The sequence below is a fragment of the Haliaeetus albicilla genome, chromosome 10 (assembly GCF_947461875.1).
Source record: "Haliaeetus albicilla chromosome 10, bHalAlb1.1, whole genome shotgun sequence".
NCBI classification, from domain to species: Eukaryota; Metazoa; Chordata; class Aves; order Accipitriformes; family Accipitridae; genus Haliaeetus; species Haliaeetus albicilla.
In genome coordinates, this window is record NC_091492.1 from 27,922,839 (window position 1) to 27,936,323 (window position 13,485).

Consider the following 13,485-nt stretch of genomic DNA (forward strand, 5'->3'; position numbering starts at 1 on the left):
GCCGGCACGGACCCGCTCCTCGGCTTCCCCAGGGCGGGCAGCCGCGGGGGGGCGCCCGGCAGGCGCCGCGGCCCCACTTCCCCCCCCCGCCAGGGCCGCGGACGCCGGCCCGGGCGGGGCTGCGCGGGGGGCCCCGGGCCGGTACGCGGCCGGGTGCTGCCCGCCCTCCTTCGCCGAGGGGACCCGGCCGCGCGGAGCGATGACGTCGCCGCGCGGGCACGCGAGTCGAGGGCGGCACCGGGACGGAGCCGGGCGGGCGGCGCGCCCCGATGATTGGGTGCCTACGGGTGAGGTGGGGCGCTCGCGGGAGCCGCGCGCCCTCGGATTGGCGGCGGCCGGCGCAGGCGCGGCGTGCCGGCGTGCGCTCGCGTCAGGAGCGGGCGCGGGGACGCACGGCGCGGCGGGATTGGGCGCGCCGGCCCGTGGGGGCGGGGCCTCCCCCGGAAGCGCGCAGTGCAGCGTGGGCAGGCGGTGCCGCCCGCGCGTGCGCAGTGCGGGCCTGCGAGGGAAAGATGGTGCTGATCAAGGAATTGTGAGTCGGGGAGGCGGCGGTGGCGGCGACGCGCCTCGGGGCCTGGACCGGCGCGGCGGGCAGCCCTCGCGTCCCTTTCTTCCTTCCATCCCTCCCTTCCTCCCTTCTTGCCGGGCCCGGCCGCCGCCGGGTCGGGTGGGGTGGGGTGGGGTGGGGTGGTGCGGGGCGGGGCCCGGCCTGCGCCGCGCCGCGCCGCGCCGCGCCCCGCTGGGCCTCCCTCGGCTCCGCTGCGCGGGGCGCCGGCAGCTGCTCGGCCCTCCGCCCCGGCCGCTGCCTGCGGGCGGGCGGGGCCTCCAGGGACTGCGGTGTCCGGCGGCCGAGCGAGGGCGGTGGTCGCGGCCTGAGACGCCGCCGCGCGGCTCGGGGAGCGGTTCGTCTGGTGGCCGGGAGCCGGGAGCGCCGCCGGCCCGGGGCGCGGATCTGCTTTGTGCTTCTCTGCCGTTTCCGTGCGCTGGTGCTCCGCGCCCACGTCCCGCGCTTCAGCCTCGAGCTGCCACTTGACGCCGAGTGAAGGTGCCATCGACTTCACAGGCACCCGCGCGTGTGCGTGCAGTCGAGTGATCCCGAGGAGTGATCCCGAGGGGTGACCCCCGCCCCGGAGCCAGTGAGCTGTGTCCCCGCAGAACGGGTTTCTCAAACTCCTCCTTTGGGGCTAATGCTTTACCAAGGCGCCGATGTCTGTGTGCCCCTGCAAAGCTGACAGACGTTGCAGGGAGTGCTGTATCTCAGGTGCTTTGGAAAGGGGGCCTCCACTCTGCTTAGCAGGGAACTCAAGTGGCAGTGGTGACAGTCCTGGAGCAGCGTCGGTGTCCTTCATGGCTCTGCAGTTACCTGTGCCGGGGGTGCTGGGAACACTGTGTCGTTGGGTAGATCTTTCCCGTAAGGTCTTTTGCTAGCAAACCACCAGCCAGTTTCTTCCTCCCACCCCTTTGGCTTTATAGTGCCTCACTGTCTAGTAATATGTAGTCTCTGCTGTAGTAGTAAAGGCAATGTGCAGGTTCCAAATAATTCAAAATAATAAATAGTAGCAAATGTGTTTGTTAGGTTCCAAACAGGCTTCCAAGGATACTTCAAAGATGTACCTAAATTTCAGAGAGTAGGTGCAAACTGACAGGACTGAGGTACCAGCGCTATATCTGGCAGCGCAGCATGCAGAACCAAGTGTCCTGCTCTTCTCGCATTTTAGCGAGACCTTGCATTGATCTTTGCAGGAGAAGTTGTCTCTCTTGCATTTCCTACAAGATAATGGTGGGCTGTGTGCTTTAGAAGTTCTCATCAGATTTCTTTGCTACTCAGCTCTTTTGAATTATTGCCTTGTTTGTCATCATTCTTAAGTTCAAAAAAACCTGTTCCTTACAATTCTTCCCTTTAATTCCTCACCTTTCCTTGTACCTGTACGCTTGCTGTGTTTTACTGATTATACTCCTATTTTACATGTTGCCCCATTAAAGACTAAAGCTGAAGTTGCCCAAAAATCCCCTATACTGCCTTGCAAGCCACAGATGTGTCCTCTCTAGGTATTCAGTCAGGATCTGCTAATGCCAAGACAGGTGTCTTCTGTCTTTATTGGTCTTGCTAGCCAGCTTTAAAAACAGTTTAAGGACTTTTTATCAGGTAAAATGAGATATAATAGGACTCCTTATGGGAATTTTATTGTGGTTGCCATTTGGCCATTCTGTGTTTGGATGCAAGTTCTGCTTTCAGCCTGACACTTGCCAACATTTGAGGCTGATAATGTTTTTCTGTTTCTCTCTGAAGGTTTTACGGTTTAAATAAAACTATTTCGGCTTGGCACATAGTAGACTAAAATAGGAAAATCTTTATCCAGTAAGGGGTAAAGAAGTAGTTGCATGGAAATTGAAAGACTGAATTTGATCCTTGGGGATGATCATTTCTGTCTTCTCAAGGTTGCTGAATTTTCTGCCGTGGGGGGGGTACAAGGCACTCAAGCTGCTGAAGTAATTTTCATAGTAGTACCTAAACAAAAACATGTCAAACTTACTGTTCACAAAATGTGGACACAGCAGGGGGTAGCAAGAGTTGAATCAGCTAACAATAACTTTCTTCCTCTCTAAAACAGTGGACAGACTTAACTTATGTTCGTGCTTTCAGGATGATTATGTTGCATTGAATCTTAATGGCCATAAGGTTTTCAGTAAAGGAGGTAACATCACTTAAAACCTATAGGAACAATGTAGTTGTTCTATGATGTTGCTTTGCAACAACAATGATTTGTATCATCTTTGTCCATTTTATTATGTAAGGTGAAACTGAAAAATACTGTCTGTGCAGTGTACTGTTGCTGTGAAAAATCAACTTCTGCATCCCCTGACGTTGCTGTTAACTGTACAGTGTATTGTATTAGAACTAAACTGTTTGCATAAAATGCACTTGGTTCTGCCACTTAAATGGGATATGGGCTGTGGTTGCTTTTTTAAATCATTCATAACTGCTGTAATTGCCAAAATTCATTTGTAGGCTCTGAGAGCCTGTGCATTTGTCCTTTGAAGTTGTACAGACGGGACTGCTTACTGTGTAACGTGTGAAAAAAGCTCACACCTCAAAGCTTAAAGAAATTCAGCACAATACAAAGTTATGGCAGAGCTGGAAGTAGATCTTGGATTTCCTGGCTCTTCTCTGCAGCTTCTAACGGTCTTAACCCCTTTTTTTTTTTAAACTTTTGGAACGTATCCATTGTTGATTTTTACTTGAATTTCTTGCATTGCATCCATGCAACCTTACTGTTACAGAGCATTTCTAAAAAGAAAACTTGAATTAACCGTTTTAACACTTCCTTCTTGAATGTCTTTGTTACAGTTTATATCTGTTATCTGCAGATGAAGCCTAATTATTCATTTTGTTGAATTTGCTCTTTTCCTCTTTCAGCCGAGTGGTTTTACCTTGCTCAGTGCAAGAGGTATGTCCTCATCCAACCTGCTTTTGTTTTGGGGTGAAGGGTGGGAAGATGTGTCTTAATTTAAATCTGACTAGTCTGTATCCAAATGTGTCCTGTGCTGTGTGCCCAGCAGTCTGCCACAGGTAAGTTACTGCATGAGTAAGCCACCAGTTGAGCAGAGTTAACCTCTTGCAGATTAGTGGATTTCAAAGGAGGCAAATGCCTGTCAGGCAGAGAACCTTTAGTTGTTTCTGAGCCACTCCACAGCTTACAAGCAAGAAAAGAAAGTTGTGAAATTCTGCACTGCAGCAGAATTTTCCTGCTGATCAAGGCATTGAGTGACTCCAAGTCTTTTCCTAAAGGCAAAGGTAGGAATCATCTTCCAAGATCTGAAGCCAGCTATTTAAATGGTACTGAGATATATTTAAATGAAAGTCATGGTAGGATGTCTGAATGTACTTCTGAGGGAAAATGTTATGCTTGCTTTCTTCTGCAGTTTGCATTTTGAGTCCTGGGAGGGCAGTATCTAGTTGGTTAAAAGTATGAATTTGGGACGCTCATAGCTGGAAAGCAGTCACTTCAAAATCTGTAAACTAAAAATTATATTTCTTTTATACAATTAAGAACAACATATATACTTTGCTTTTAGGATGAGAAAAATGAAGAATAATGCATTTGGTATACTATACAAAAGTGTTGCATTAATATGAAACAAGCTGATTATGGACCTGGTGCTTGTGATCTACAGATAGATTTTGCCAGCAGATTGTCATACTTCACTAAATGTTTTTTATATGGTGTATTTTACTTCCCTGATAATCTTGCTTGTACTACCACATTTTCACTGGAAACAGCTAAATTTTTGTATGCATTAAAAGTTTTGGCTAACTTTAAAATTGAAATTTTACTTCTCTTAACTTTTCAGTATCAAGTTGGGCAACTTTATTCTGTGGCAGAAGCTAGCAAAAATGAAACAGGAGGCGGTGAAGGAATTCAAGTCTTAAAAAATGAGCCTTATGAAAAGGATGGCGAGAAGGGACAATATACTCACAAAATCTATCATTTAAAGAGGTGAGAAAAACATTGATACGTGTTATGGTCAGTTGATATTGAGTGAGAAATGTTTAAAAGTGAGGGCAGCCTTCCATTGCTTACTATTCTGGGGTACTTACTTGCATTTTTCTGCCAGTCTGTAATTTGCTGAATTGTGCATGAATGCTCTGGTGAGTGAGAAAACATGTGAAATACAGTGGATTTTAAATATGTGGGACAGAGTAATGGAGAACTGTGCAGAATGTCCAATATGTGAATAGGCAAATGCATCTCTAAGTAAGAATAATTTGAATGCTTAGTAGATAGCTGAAATGATGGGTTGGTATCACAGATGCTTTGTAGGATAGCCCAAAAGACAGGAGTGTTGATATAGGAGGATAGAGAAAAGGAGAATGTTTATTGCATTATAAAGGAAGAATGTTTTCATATGATTTGGTATTTAAGAAAGAGTTCTTATTGGCTGAATGCTCTTTAAAAACACTCTATAAGGCATCACACAAGTTCTTGTGGTGTGGTAGGGTAATGTTTTTCTGAGAGAGAATGAGTAAGGTAAAGAATATTTTCAGAAGTTACATACATTTCACAGTGGGTAAAACCTGGCTTATTTGGAAAACTGACCCAAAAGGGGTCTGAACATTTAGAGATTAACAGTTGATGTTACTCTAGAGGGCTGCAGTACCATAAAGGCAGCCACATTGTTAGGATTTGTAATATGTTGTCAAGTTGTGAGGATTAGTATTCCAAATGTTTATAATTGGGGAAAAAAGGTCTAGAAAGTTGAAGAATTGAGTATGTTTACACTTGGCTACCTGTTGGAGAAGCACAAAGACAACATGGGAAATAAATGCTGTACAGCAGTACTGTTCAAAAGCATCTGAATGTTTAGTGTCTCAGCTATGCGAAAGTAAACATGAAGGCAAACTTTCTTCAGGGCTCTGTTATGCAGGATTGTTGCGTGCACAGTATGGATTGTAATTAATTTTAGTTGGCTTTGGGCATTGGACTTTCAGATGTGCACAAACTAGAGAGAGACTAGAGGGTAGAAAGTAAGCATGGGCAGCATGACTCGTGTGGAAGAGCCGAAAGAATTGTGTTTGCTTGCTCTAGAAAAAGAGAAGTCCCAGATAAATGGGACATAAGGTTCCTGTGATGTAAAAAAGGAATCATCAGTTGTCTTTTTCCCTTGAATCTAAAAGAAAAAAGGACAGGAACTTATTCACCATCCTTGGAGAAAAATTGAGGATGGGACGCTTACATAGATTGAACTCTGTCTGTCCCTTATGCACATGTGTACACATAGTTTGTTCAAACTCACCTACTTAAGGGCACCAGCCTCAAGTATTCTCCTAGGTAATACCAAATTTCTCTTGTACCAGATTTTGTTACTTTTGTCCCAAGCATCCAATTTTTGGCAACCGTCATGGGCACTGTGTTGGACTAAAGAGGACAATTATTATCAGAGGTGGTAATTCTGCTTATGGTGAGCTGCATTTTTCCTCTTCAAGCGTGGTTGAAATAGCTGAATGGCCTTCCATCTAGAATGCAGGCCAGCCAAGTTACAAGCTTGCTCACTGATGAACCCGCAGTTTTGCTAGAGAGTTTGGAGGTGGCATGTCTTGGGCAGCGCTCTCCCTCAACACTTGTCTTTGCTGTCCTTGAAAAGAAAGCACAGCTTTCATTGTGATCATAGTGCTTCCAAAATTATTTCTAGCTCACTCTCAATTATCTGATTATTACCTTCCCTGGTTTTTTTCTTCATTATGTTGTGATCAGTAAAATTGCTAGAGTTCCAACATATTTAACTGTGGGTAACTTGTGCATCATAACCTTTAAGGTGCTTAGGTAGAATGTGCCTTTCTTATTAGCGTGGAAGATATCAGTGAGGAATTTCAGCTGGCAGAAATTTAAAAAATATTGTCAATGTTTGTTTTTCACAGTAAAGTTCCTGGTTTTGTAAGGATGATTGCTCCAGAAGGCTCCCTGGTGTTCCATGAGAAGGCTTGGAATGCATATCCCTACTGTAGAACAAGTAGGTCTACTGTTGTGTGTTTTGCTGTCAGTGTTCAGTTGAGGGATAGTCTTAAACAGTTTAGGAGAAAAGCGGATGCCATCACGTGGAAAATATATTTCAAATTTTAATGTTGCGTTTGTGAGATCTCCTCTTCTGAAAATGAGAGGTGCTTCTGAAGAGCAACCTCGAGGGACTAGTTACTGGTTCCTCCAGAGTCTTAGTATCCAGTGTCCCTAGGGTAAGACTGAAGAGGTGATTCTCTTAAGGTCTAGAACAGAGAGTTTGAAAGGAATTTAATTCTTCATAGTCTGTTAGAATAAGGAGATTGCTTTATTTGAATACTTTTAATTGCGTAGGTTCTAAGAGTAGGCTCTATTTCTTTTGTGTTTCTGTTGAATACTTTGAAATATCTTATAACAAACTTCTAAGGTTAAGGCCAGCAAGTCAAAGTCTGCTGAACTCTGCTGACTTGATGCACACAAATGCTGTTAGACTAATTTTGAATGTTTCTTATGCTGTGAAGCAATCATTTTATGCAAGACTTTTCAGAAACAATTGTATCTAATAACACTTTGTGTTTCCTTTTCATTTTCATTGCATGTGTTTCCAATGACCAGTTGTGACAGTGAGTATTTGAATTACTATCAGTCCTGTGTTGGGTTTTTTTAAATATATTTTATCTGTTATTACTGCTAAAATTGACTGTGACTCTAGCAAGCTAGCTTCAACCTTTTATATATGCCTTGTGAGGGTTCCTGGCATAGAGCTCCTTGTTACTTTATTTGTCTGCACATGGCTATAATTAGAACTATTATTTGTCAGAGAAATGTTTTCATGTTTTGTATCTTCTTTTATGCCTTTACTTACCATTACAGCAGCATAATATCTGTCCTGGTAAGACATAAGGCTAAAAAAGGGGGAGGAAAAAAAAAAAAATCCAAATCCAACGTTTCTACACTCTTGAATGCAGGAAGAGCAGTGAAATAAAATCAATCCCTAAATGTCCGAAATCCCATTTCTGTAAAGTGAAATCCTGCCTCAGTTAAAATGGGTTAACTGAGAAACTAAATGGATCATCATAGCTGGGCACTTGGGGTTTTCTGGTTTTTATTTAAGATGCGTGGGAAAGAGATCATTAAGACTTTATTTCCCTGTGTATATATTTTGGTGACCTGTTTAAGGAAGCTTAGAAGTTTAATGTTAAATTGCTTTATCTGCTCACTTGCAAACTTGATTTAGATTGTCACTAGGTGGATGCAACATAAGGAGTAACAAATCAGTTTGTGAATTGTTTAGCTTGACTCATCATGATACATGCGCACACTGGTATATGCTTTCTTCTGAAATTGGAAGCGTTCTGTGCTAGTCTTTAGACATACAGTTCAGTGGTAGCTGGACCTTTATTATCATAATTGTGCTATACAGTAACATCTAGTGTTTATTATCTATTACCCCTGCCTCAGAATAGTCTCACTTATTAAAAGTTTCAAGCAAATGTATTTTAGGGTTTTTTTGTCTTAACTGCAGTATTCATAATTTGAAAATTACTTGAACATGGAGGTAAAGAATTTCAGGGTTGAGGAAGGATGGTAAATGACAGTATTATTTCTATTTGTATGCAAGAGTTAGAGATGGATTTCTCAAACATAGCTGGTTTTAATTTACTACTTACTGCCGTAGCTGATACTTAAGATTTAGATACTAGTTATCTCATTGTACCTATTTCTGCATGTGGGTAAGGGAGCTGTTTCTTTTATATTTAATTTTATAATTTATAATTAATATAATTTTATAATTTGGAATATGTTGCTAGTCAAGGCTTTGTAGTGACTTATATGTAAATATCATTTATCTAAACTTTAAGCACAGAGGTGTATTCAGACTCATGCTTTTTGATTTAATTCTTACAGAATGAATATATGAAAGATGACTTCTTCATAAAAATTGAGACCTGGCATAAACCAGATTTGGGGACATCAGAGAACGTGAGTTGGGATTTGGATACCAAGTATTAGTAATATTTTCAACATATAGTCATCCAGATAAAGTATTCTATACCTGGTAATGGTGAATAATTACTGCATAAAGTCAAAGCCCTACAAGTGATAATGTAAAACAAAGAAAGCATTATTCAAATCCTTCTAACGTGGTCAGCTGTCTCACCTAATGAGATGCAAGAACAAGAAAAGGTTTTTATTTTTTGTGTTGAGGCCAATGCAGACACTTGATTCTCACTCAAATATTTAAATAGATTTTCAGTAAGTTCTTTTTAATTTCATGTTTTTACCTTAGACATGCTTGTGCTACTTAGGCTGACAAGTTTGTTTGAAAACAGGTTTCACAAGGCTATTGGAGTTTATCTGCATACACTTCTGTAGAGTTATATATTGAAGCAGCTTCTGCAAATTTTCCAAGCTGGCAATACTCTTGTTTTCCTCTCTAAATAGTTGGTTTGGTTCACAGGTCTCTTCAGCTGTTTTTTTACTATAGTGACAAACTTATCCATAAACCATTCACAAAGGAATAGTTGTCAGTGTATTTTCAGTGTTTGGATGAACTGTAGCAATGGATATGCTACAGAGAAGGAGAATATTTCTTGGACAGCTCTGCTTGCTGTAATTGTAAGTTTAGGTATGCCTGACAGACTACAGGTGTGAAGCTGATTACATCTTCAGACCTTCATATACCTTCATATGACACACACTTCATCTGGTCTGTATTAAAGGCAGCCCTATGATTTAGGGAACCTACTAGATTTAGTCAGGTTATTGAAACCTGCCATATTCGCACTTTAGAATTTGTGCAGCTCCTTTCTAGATCAAAAAGCTCATGGAGACTACCAAATGGGTAATGTTTCTAATTAGAGGTTGATTTCATTAGCACTAACAAATGTGACAGAAGAATACAGCTTAATCTTAAATCCAGGTTTCCTGAATGCACAAGAAGTGAAGGCTTTGTGCTGGTTTAAAATTGGTTAGTGAGTGAATTTGAACTGTAACTGTGGAGATTATTCCTTTTTAGAAAGGCAGAGGAAGAAAGGATAGGTTTTGAGAACACTGCCTTTATGAAGGCCAGAAAAAATCCATGGCACGCATACGTACTGCATAAGGTGCCTCGCTGTGTGAGGTGACAGCATGGAAATCATTCCTTTTCCTCTTTTTGCAGGTGCACAATTTAGATCCAAACACATGGAAGACTGTTGAAATTGTCCATATTGACATTGCAGATAGAACTCAAGTAGAACCAGGAGTAAGTAAATGCTCTGCTATTGCTCTGCTATTGGGATATGGATGTAGCATGCAGCTAATTCTGTTGATGCTTTGTGTTGATTGTGAATAAACTAAAATGGTATGGAATTTACCCAACAGATAAATGAAAATTGTCTTGAATAGAATCATTCATTCCAAAGTTCCACACTTAGTAAATGCATTTACAACTTCTGTCTACTGAATTTGACTTCTAGTTGCACAACTAAGACATGAAGGGCAACAGGCTTTTGGCACAAGTGTAGTGTTTACTTTCAATTGTAGATAAAGTAATTGATTTGGTCAAGCAAGCATTTATGTTCTCACTGTGGTGCGTGAGACCAAGTGCAAGAATCTATCCCAGCTGTCCTGCATGACAGAGCACAGTGTCTCCACCAAGCTACTCCTGTGCTTCTGCTGCTACTTCTTGGTTACAAATTCTTTAAATTAAATTCTGTCCCTCCACACATCCTTCACTCTGGGGTTATGGCAGTCTCAAGAGGATCAATCAGGTTTTGCCATTGAAATCTAGACCTGTTTTTTTGTTTTTAAACTTTTTTCATCAGAGCATCTCAAGACATGAACTGCTCATCTCTTCCGAAAGCTGTGGGATTACTTTTTCAGTTTCATCTTTAGTGATTGTTTTGACAAACATAAGTGTCCTGGATATGCCCAGAAGTCTATGCATAGGAGTCTGTGGTTTTTTCCCTGAGAACTTTAAGCTTAGTATCTTGATATAAGAAGCAAAAATTTAGAAGGACAGATTTTATTAGTAAGACTGTGTGGTTACTCAGTGAATTTGTACACAGAGCATGGGTGTAAATTTGGAAGGAGTGTCTTCACCAGGATTGCGTGGAGTCTTACCTTGCTTACATGTGTGACGGCAGTAGGTGGCGAGATGAAGAAGTAAGTTTAGCAAAGTTTAGTGCTGGGCATGCACACTTTCAACTTGCCTTTTCAATAGGTCTTTGCACAGAAAAGACAGTACTACCCTGAATGTGATTGTATCAAATTCTACTGAAATAAATACGTGAAAGGATTTCTAGTTAAGCTTTATCTGCCATGTTGAGATTTTGCTGACAGTTGTAATAGTTCCCATTCTTGTCCCCTCTGTTGTCAGTTTTTTGTTAACCAGCTTGTAGTCATATGTTTGGGTTGGAAGGGACCTTCAGAGATCATCTAGTCCAATCCCTTTGCCATGGGTAGGGATATCTTTCACTACATGAGGTTGCTCAAAGCCCCATCCAACCTGGTCTTGAACACTTCCAGGGATAGGGCATCCACAACTCCTCTAGGCAACCTGTTCCTGTACCTCACTACCATCACCATAAAAAAAAAAAAATCTTGCTTATATACAATCTAAATCTACCCTCTCAGTTTAAAACTGTTGCCTCTTGTACTGTCACTACAGGCCTTGGTAAAGTCTTTCTCTATCTTTCTTATAAGCCCCCTTTATATATTGAAAGGCTGCAGTGAGATCTTCCTGGAACCTTCATGTCTCCAGGCTGAACAACCCCAACTCTCTCAGCCTTTCTGCACTGCAGTGGTGTTCCAGCCCTCAGATTTTCATGGCCCTCCTCTGGACCCACTCTAACAGGTCCGTCTGTGTCTGTCTTGTGCTGGGGACCCCAGAGCTGGATGCAGTACCACAGGTAGGGTCTCACCAGAGCGGAGCAGAGGGGCAGAATGCCCTCCCTCGACCTGCTGGCCACGCTGCTTTTGGTGCAGCCCAGGATATGGTTGGCTTTCTGGGCTGCAAAGCACACGTTGCCGGCTCATGTCCAATTTTTCATGGTGTGTATGATTAATCTGCGTAAGAAGGTAGGACATGTTGATTTTAGATGCTGCTTTATGCAACTTTAGAGGACAGCTTCACTGTACTTATTTATGTGCCTGCCTTACTTCCTTGTTTTTACTGCTGTTGCTTTCTACACATCTGGGCTTGTTGTCTGGTTTGTTTAATTCTAGCAGCTGGACTGTTCTATGTCTAATCATTAATTTTTGGTAGTAGGAAAATGGTATGCACTAATATTGACAGTAATTTGTGTTCACACAATAAATTTTATTCTCTCGATTTTGTGCAAGGAGACTTTCTTTATACTATTTAATTATTACTTTCTAAAAATAAATACTTGGATATCTGGCATTGTGGGGAGAGGATCCCTTTGCAGGAAAGTAGAGGAAGGAGGGGAAAGGCTGTGGTGTGTGAAGGGGGAAAGGTTTCTGCTTCATAAATTTCCATTTGCGTTACCAACATAGGTGTATAACCTGCACTGTTGCTTAACTAATGTTTAACGGATTATCTGTGGATTTACATGTGTGAAAATACATTGTTTGGAGAACCTCCCTGTAAACCAAATTAAATATGTCTTGCCTATTTTAATGCAGCGAGGAAGCGTTTTGCTGCCCCTTGTTCTTTCAGACATTCCATATGACCTTAGAGCTGACCTGGCAGGTAAATGTATGTTGTGCATTCCCTATTCCATGCCTGGAATTGTGGCAGACAACTACAATGCTGTCATCTGTCAGAGTGCTTGCTTGACCACAGTATGTGTAAACAAAGAGTTGTGCTTATTACTGTGTGTTGAACTTAAGTATTTATTCTGTTTGAAGTACTCTTAGTGAGCAGCACTGCTCATGCTGTATGCCCTCTTGCACTATTGGATTACATGGCCTGCCTTTGATATTGCCAGTTTCCTTTGTACTGAAGACTGACAGATGGTGGTATGCTAAAACAAGTTATATTTTTGGCTCGGGACAAAGATCCATCTAACCCAGTATCCTGTTAGTGGCCAGTAGCAGATACTTGTGGAAGGATAAGAAACTTGGGAAGTATATACTAGAAGCTGGGAGATGCATATCTCTGAAAGATCAGTCTATATTTAAAGGACTTCCAGAGCTACTGGTTGTATCTGGCCTGTTGTGTTTATTAGCCACTTATATGCCCATAAGTACATCTAATCCATTTTTTAACCCATTTATACTTTTGATCTTTATGACATCATAAACTCTGTAGAGTGCTAGATGGTATGGAGATATTTTCTTTTTGCCTGACTGATAATTTAATTAATTTGTTGGGGGTGGGGATGTTTCCTATTTATATTTTCTGCATAATTTATCTTACAGATTTTGATCATATTTTCTTTTTCTTCCCCTACCTCTTTTTTAGCATATCTTTCCAAGCTGAGGGTCCTTATCTTTAAGTCCATCTCCATGTAGAAGCCATTTCATGTGGGGAAGTTGTTGGAACTATTTTCAGTGCATTATCCTCTTTTTTCTTTTTTTTTTCCTTTTGTATATTTGACCTACAGAGTATCAAAACTATGAGTGCAGAGTGGTTTAATCCAGAGTCTTAAGTCTCTTCTGATGTTTCTACATTCTCTTTCTTTTTTGGTAACTTCTAACACCATTTGCGCTTTTAGCAAATATTTCAAGAAAATATTTTCAAATTCAAACTCACAGTGTAGCCCGTTGTTGTGTAGGAATACCTGGGACTAATTTTCACCATGTGATTCAAATTTTCATTTCCATTTCATCTCCCAGAAATTCAGTTTTGCAAAGTCCTGACTTCATTAAATAAAGGCTGACATTGTACTCAAACTCTTATGCAAACTTTGATAACTCTGGTTATCTGTAGGCTGACACCCTTTCCGCTCTACTTGTTTGCCCCCTTTCCTAGACAGTTAAGGATTAGTTAGCAGAAATTCTTTGGGACCCACACTTGTAGTCTCTTCTGTTATGAAAATTT

General features: G+C 41.9%; 1 protein-coding gene across 2 annotated transcripts in view; it reads left to right on the forward strand.

Annotated features, from left to right (window-relative positions):
• Window positions 1–421: 421 nt before the first annotated feature.
• Window positions 422–13,485, forward strand: part of PITPNB (phosphatidylinositol transfer protein beta) — a 35,619-nt gene continuing 22,555 nt past the window's right edge. For both annotated transcript variants that reach the window (XM_069794509.1, XM_069794508.1), the window contains exons 1-7: window positions 422–532; window positions 3,419–3,449; window positions 4,354–4,499; window positions 6,419–6,510; window positions 7,110–7,117; window positions 8,403–8,477; window positions 9,658–9,741. In XM_069794509.1, coding sequence (XP_069650610.1) covers window positions 513–532; window positions 3,419–3,449; window positions 4,354–4,499; window positions 6,419–6,510; window positions 7,110–7,117; window positions 8,403–8,477; window positions 9,658–9,741 — 456 coding nt within the window. In that variant the 5' untranslated portion in view covers window positions 422–512. The remainder of the gene's footprint in view (window positions 533–3,418; window positions 3,450–4,353; window positions 4,500–6,418; window positions 6,511–7,109; window positions 7,118–8,402; window positions 8,478–9,657; window positions 9,742–13,485) is intronic.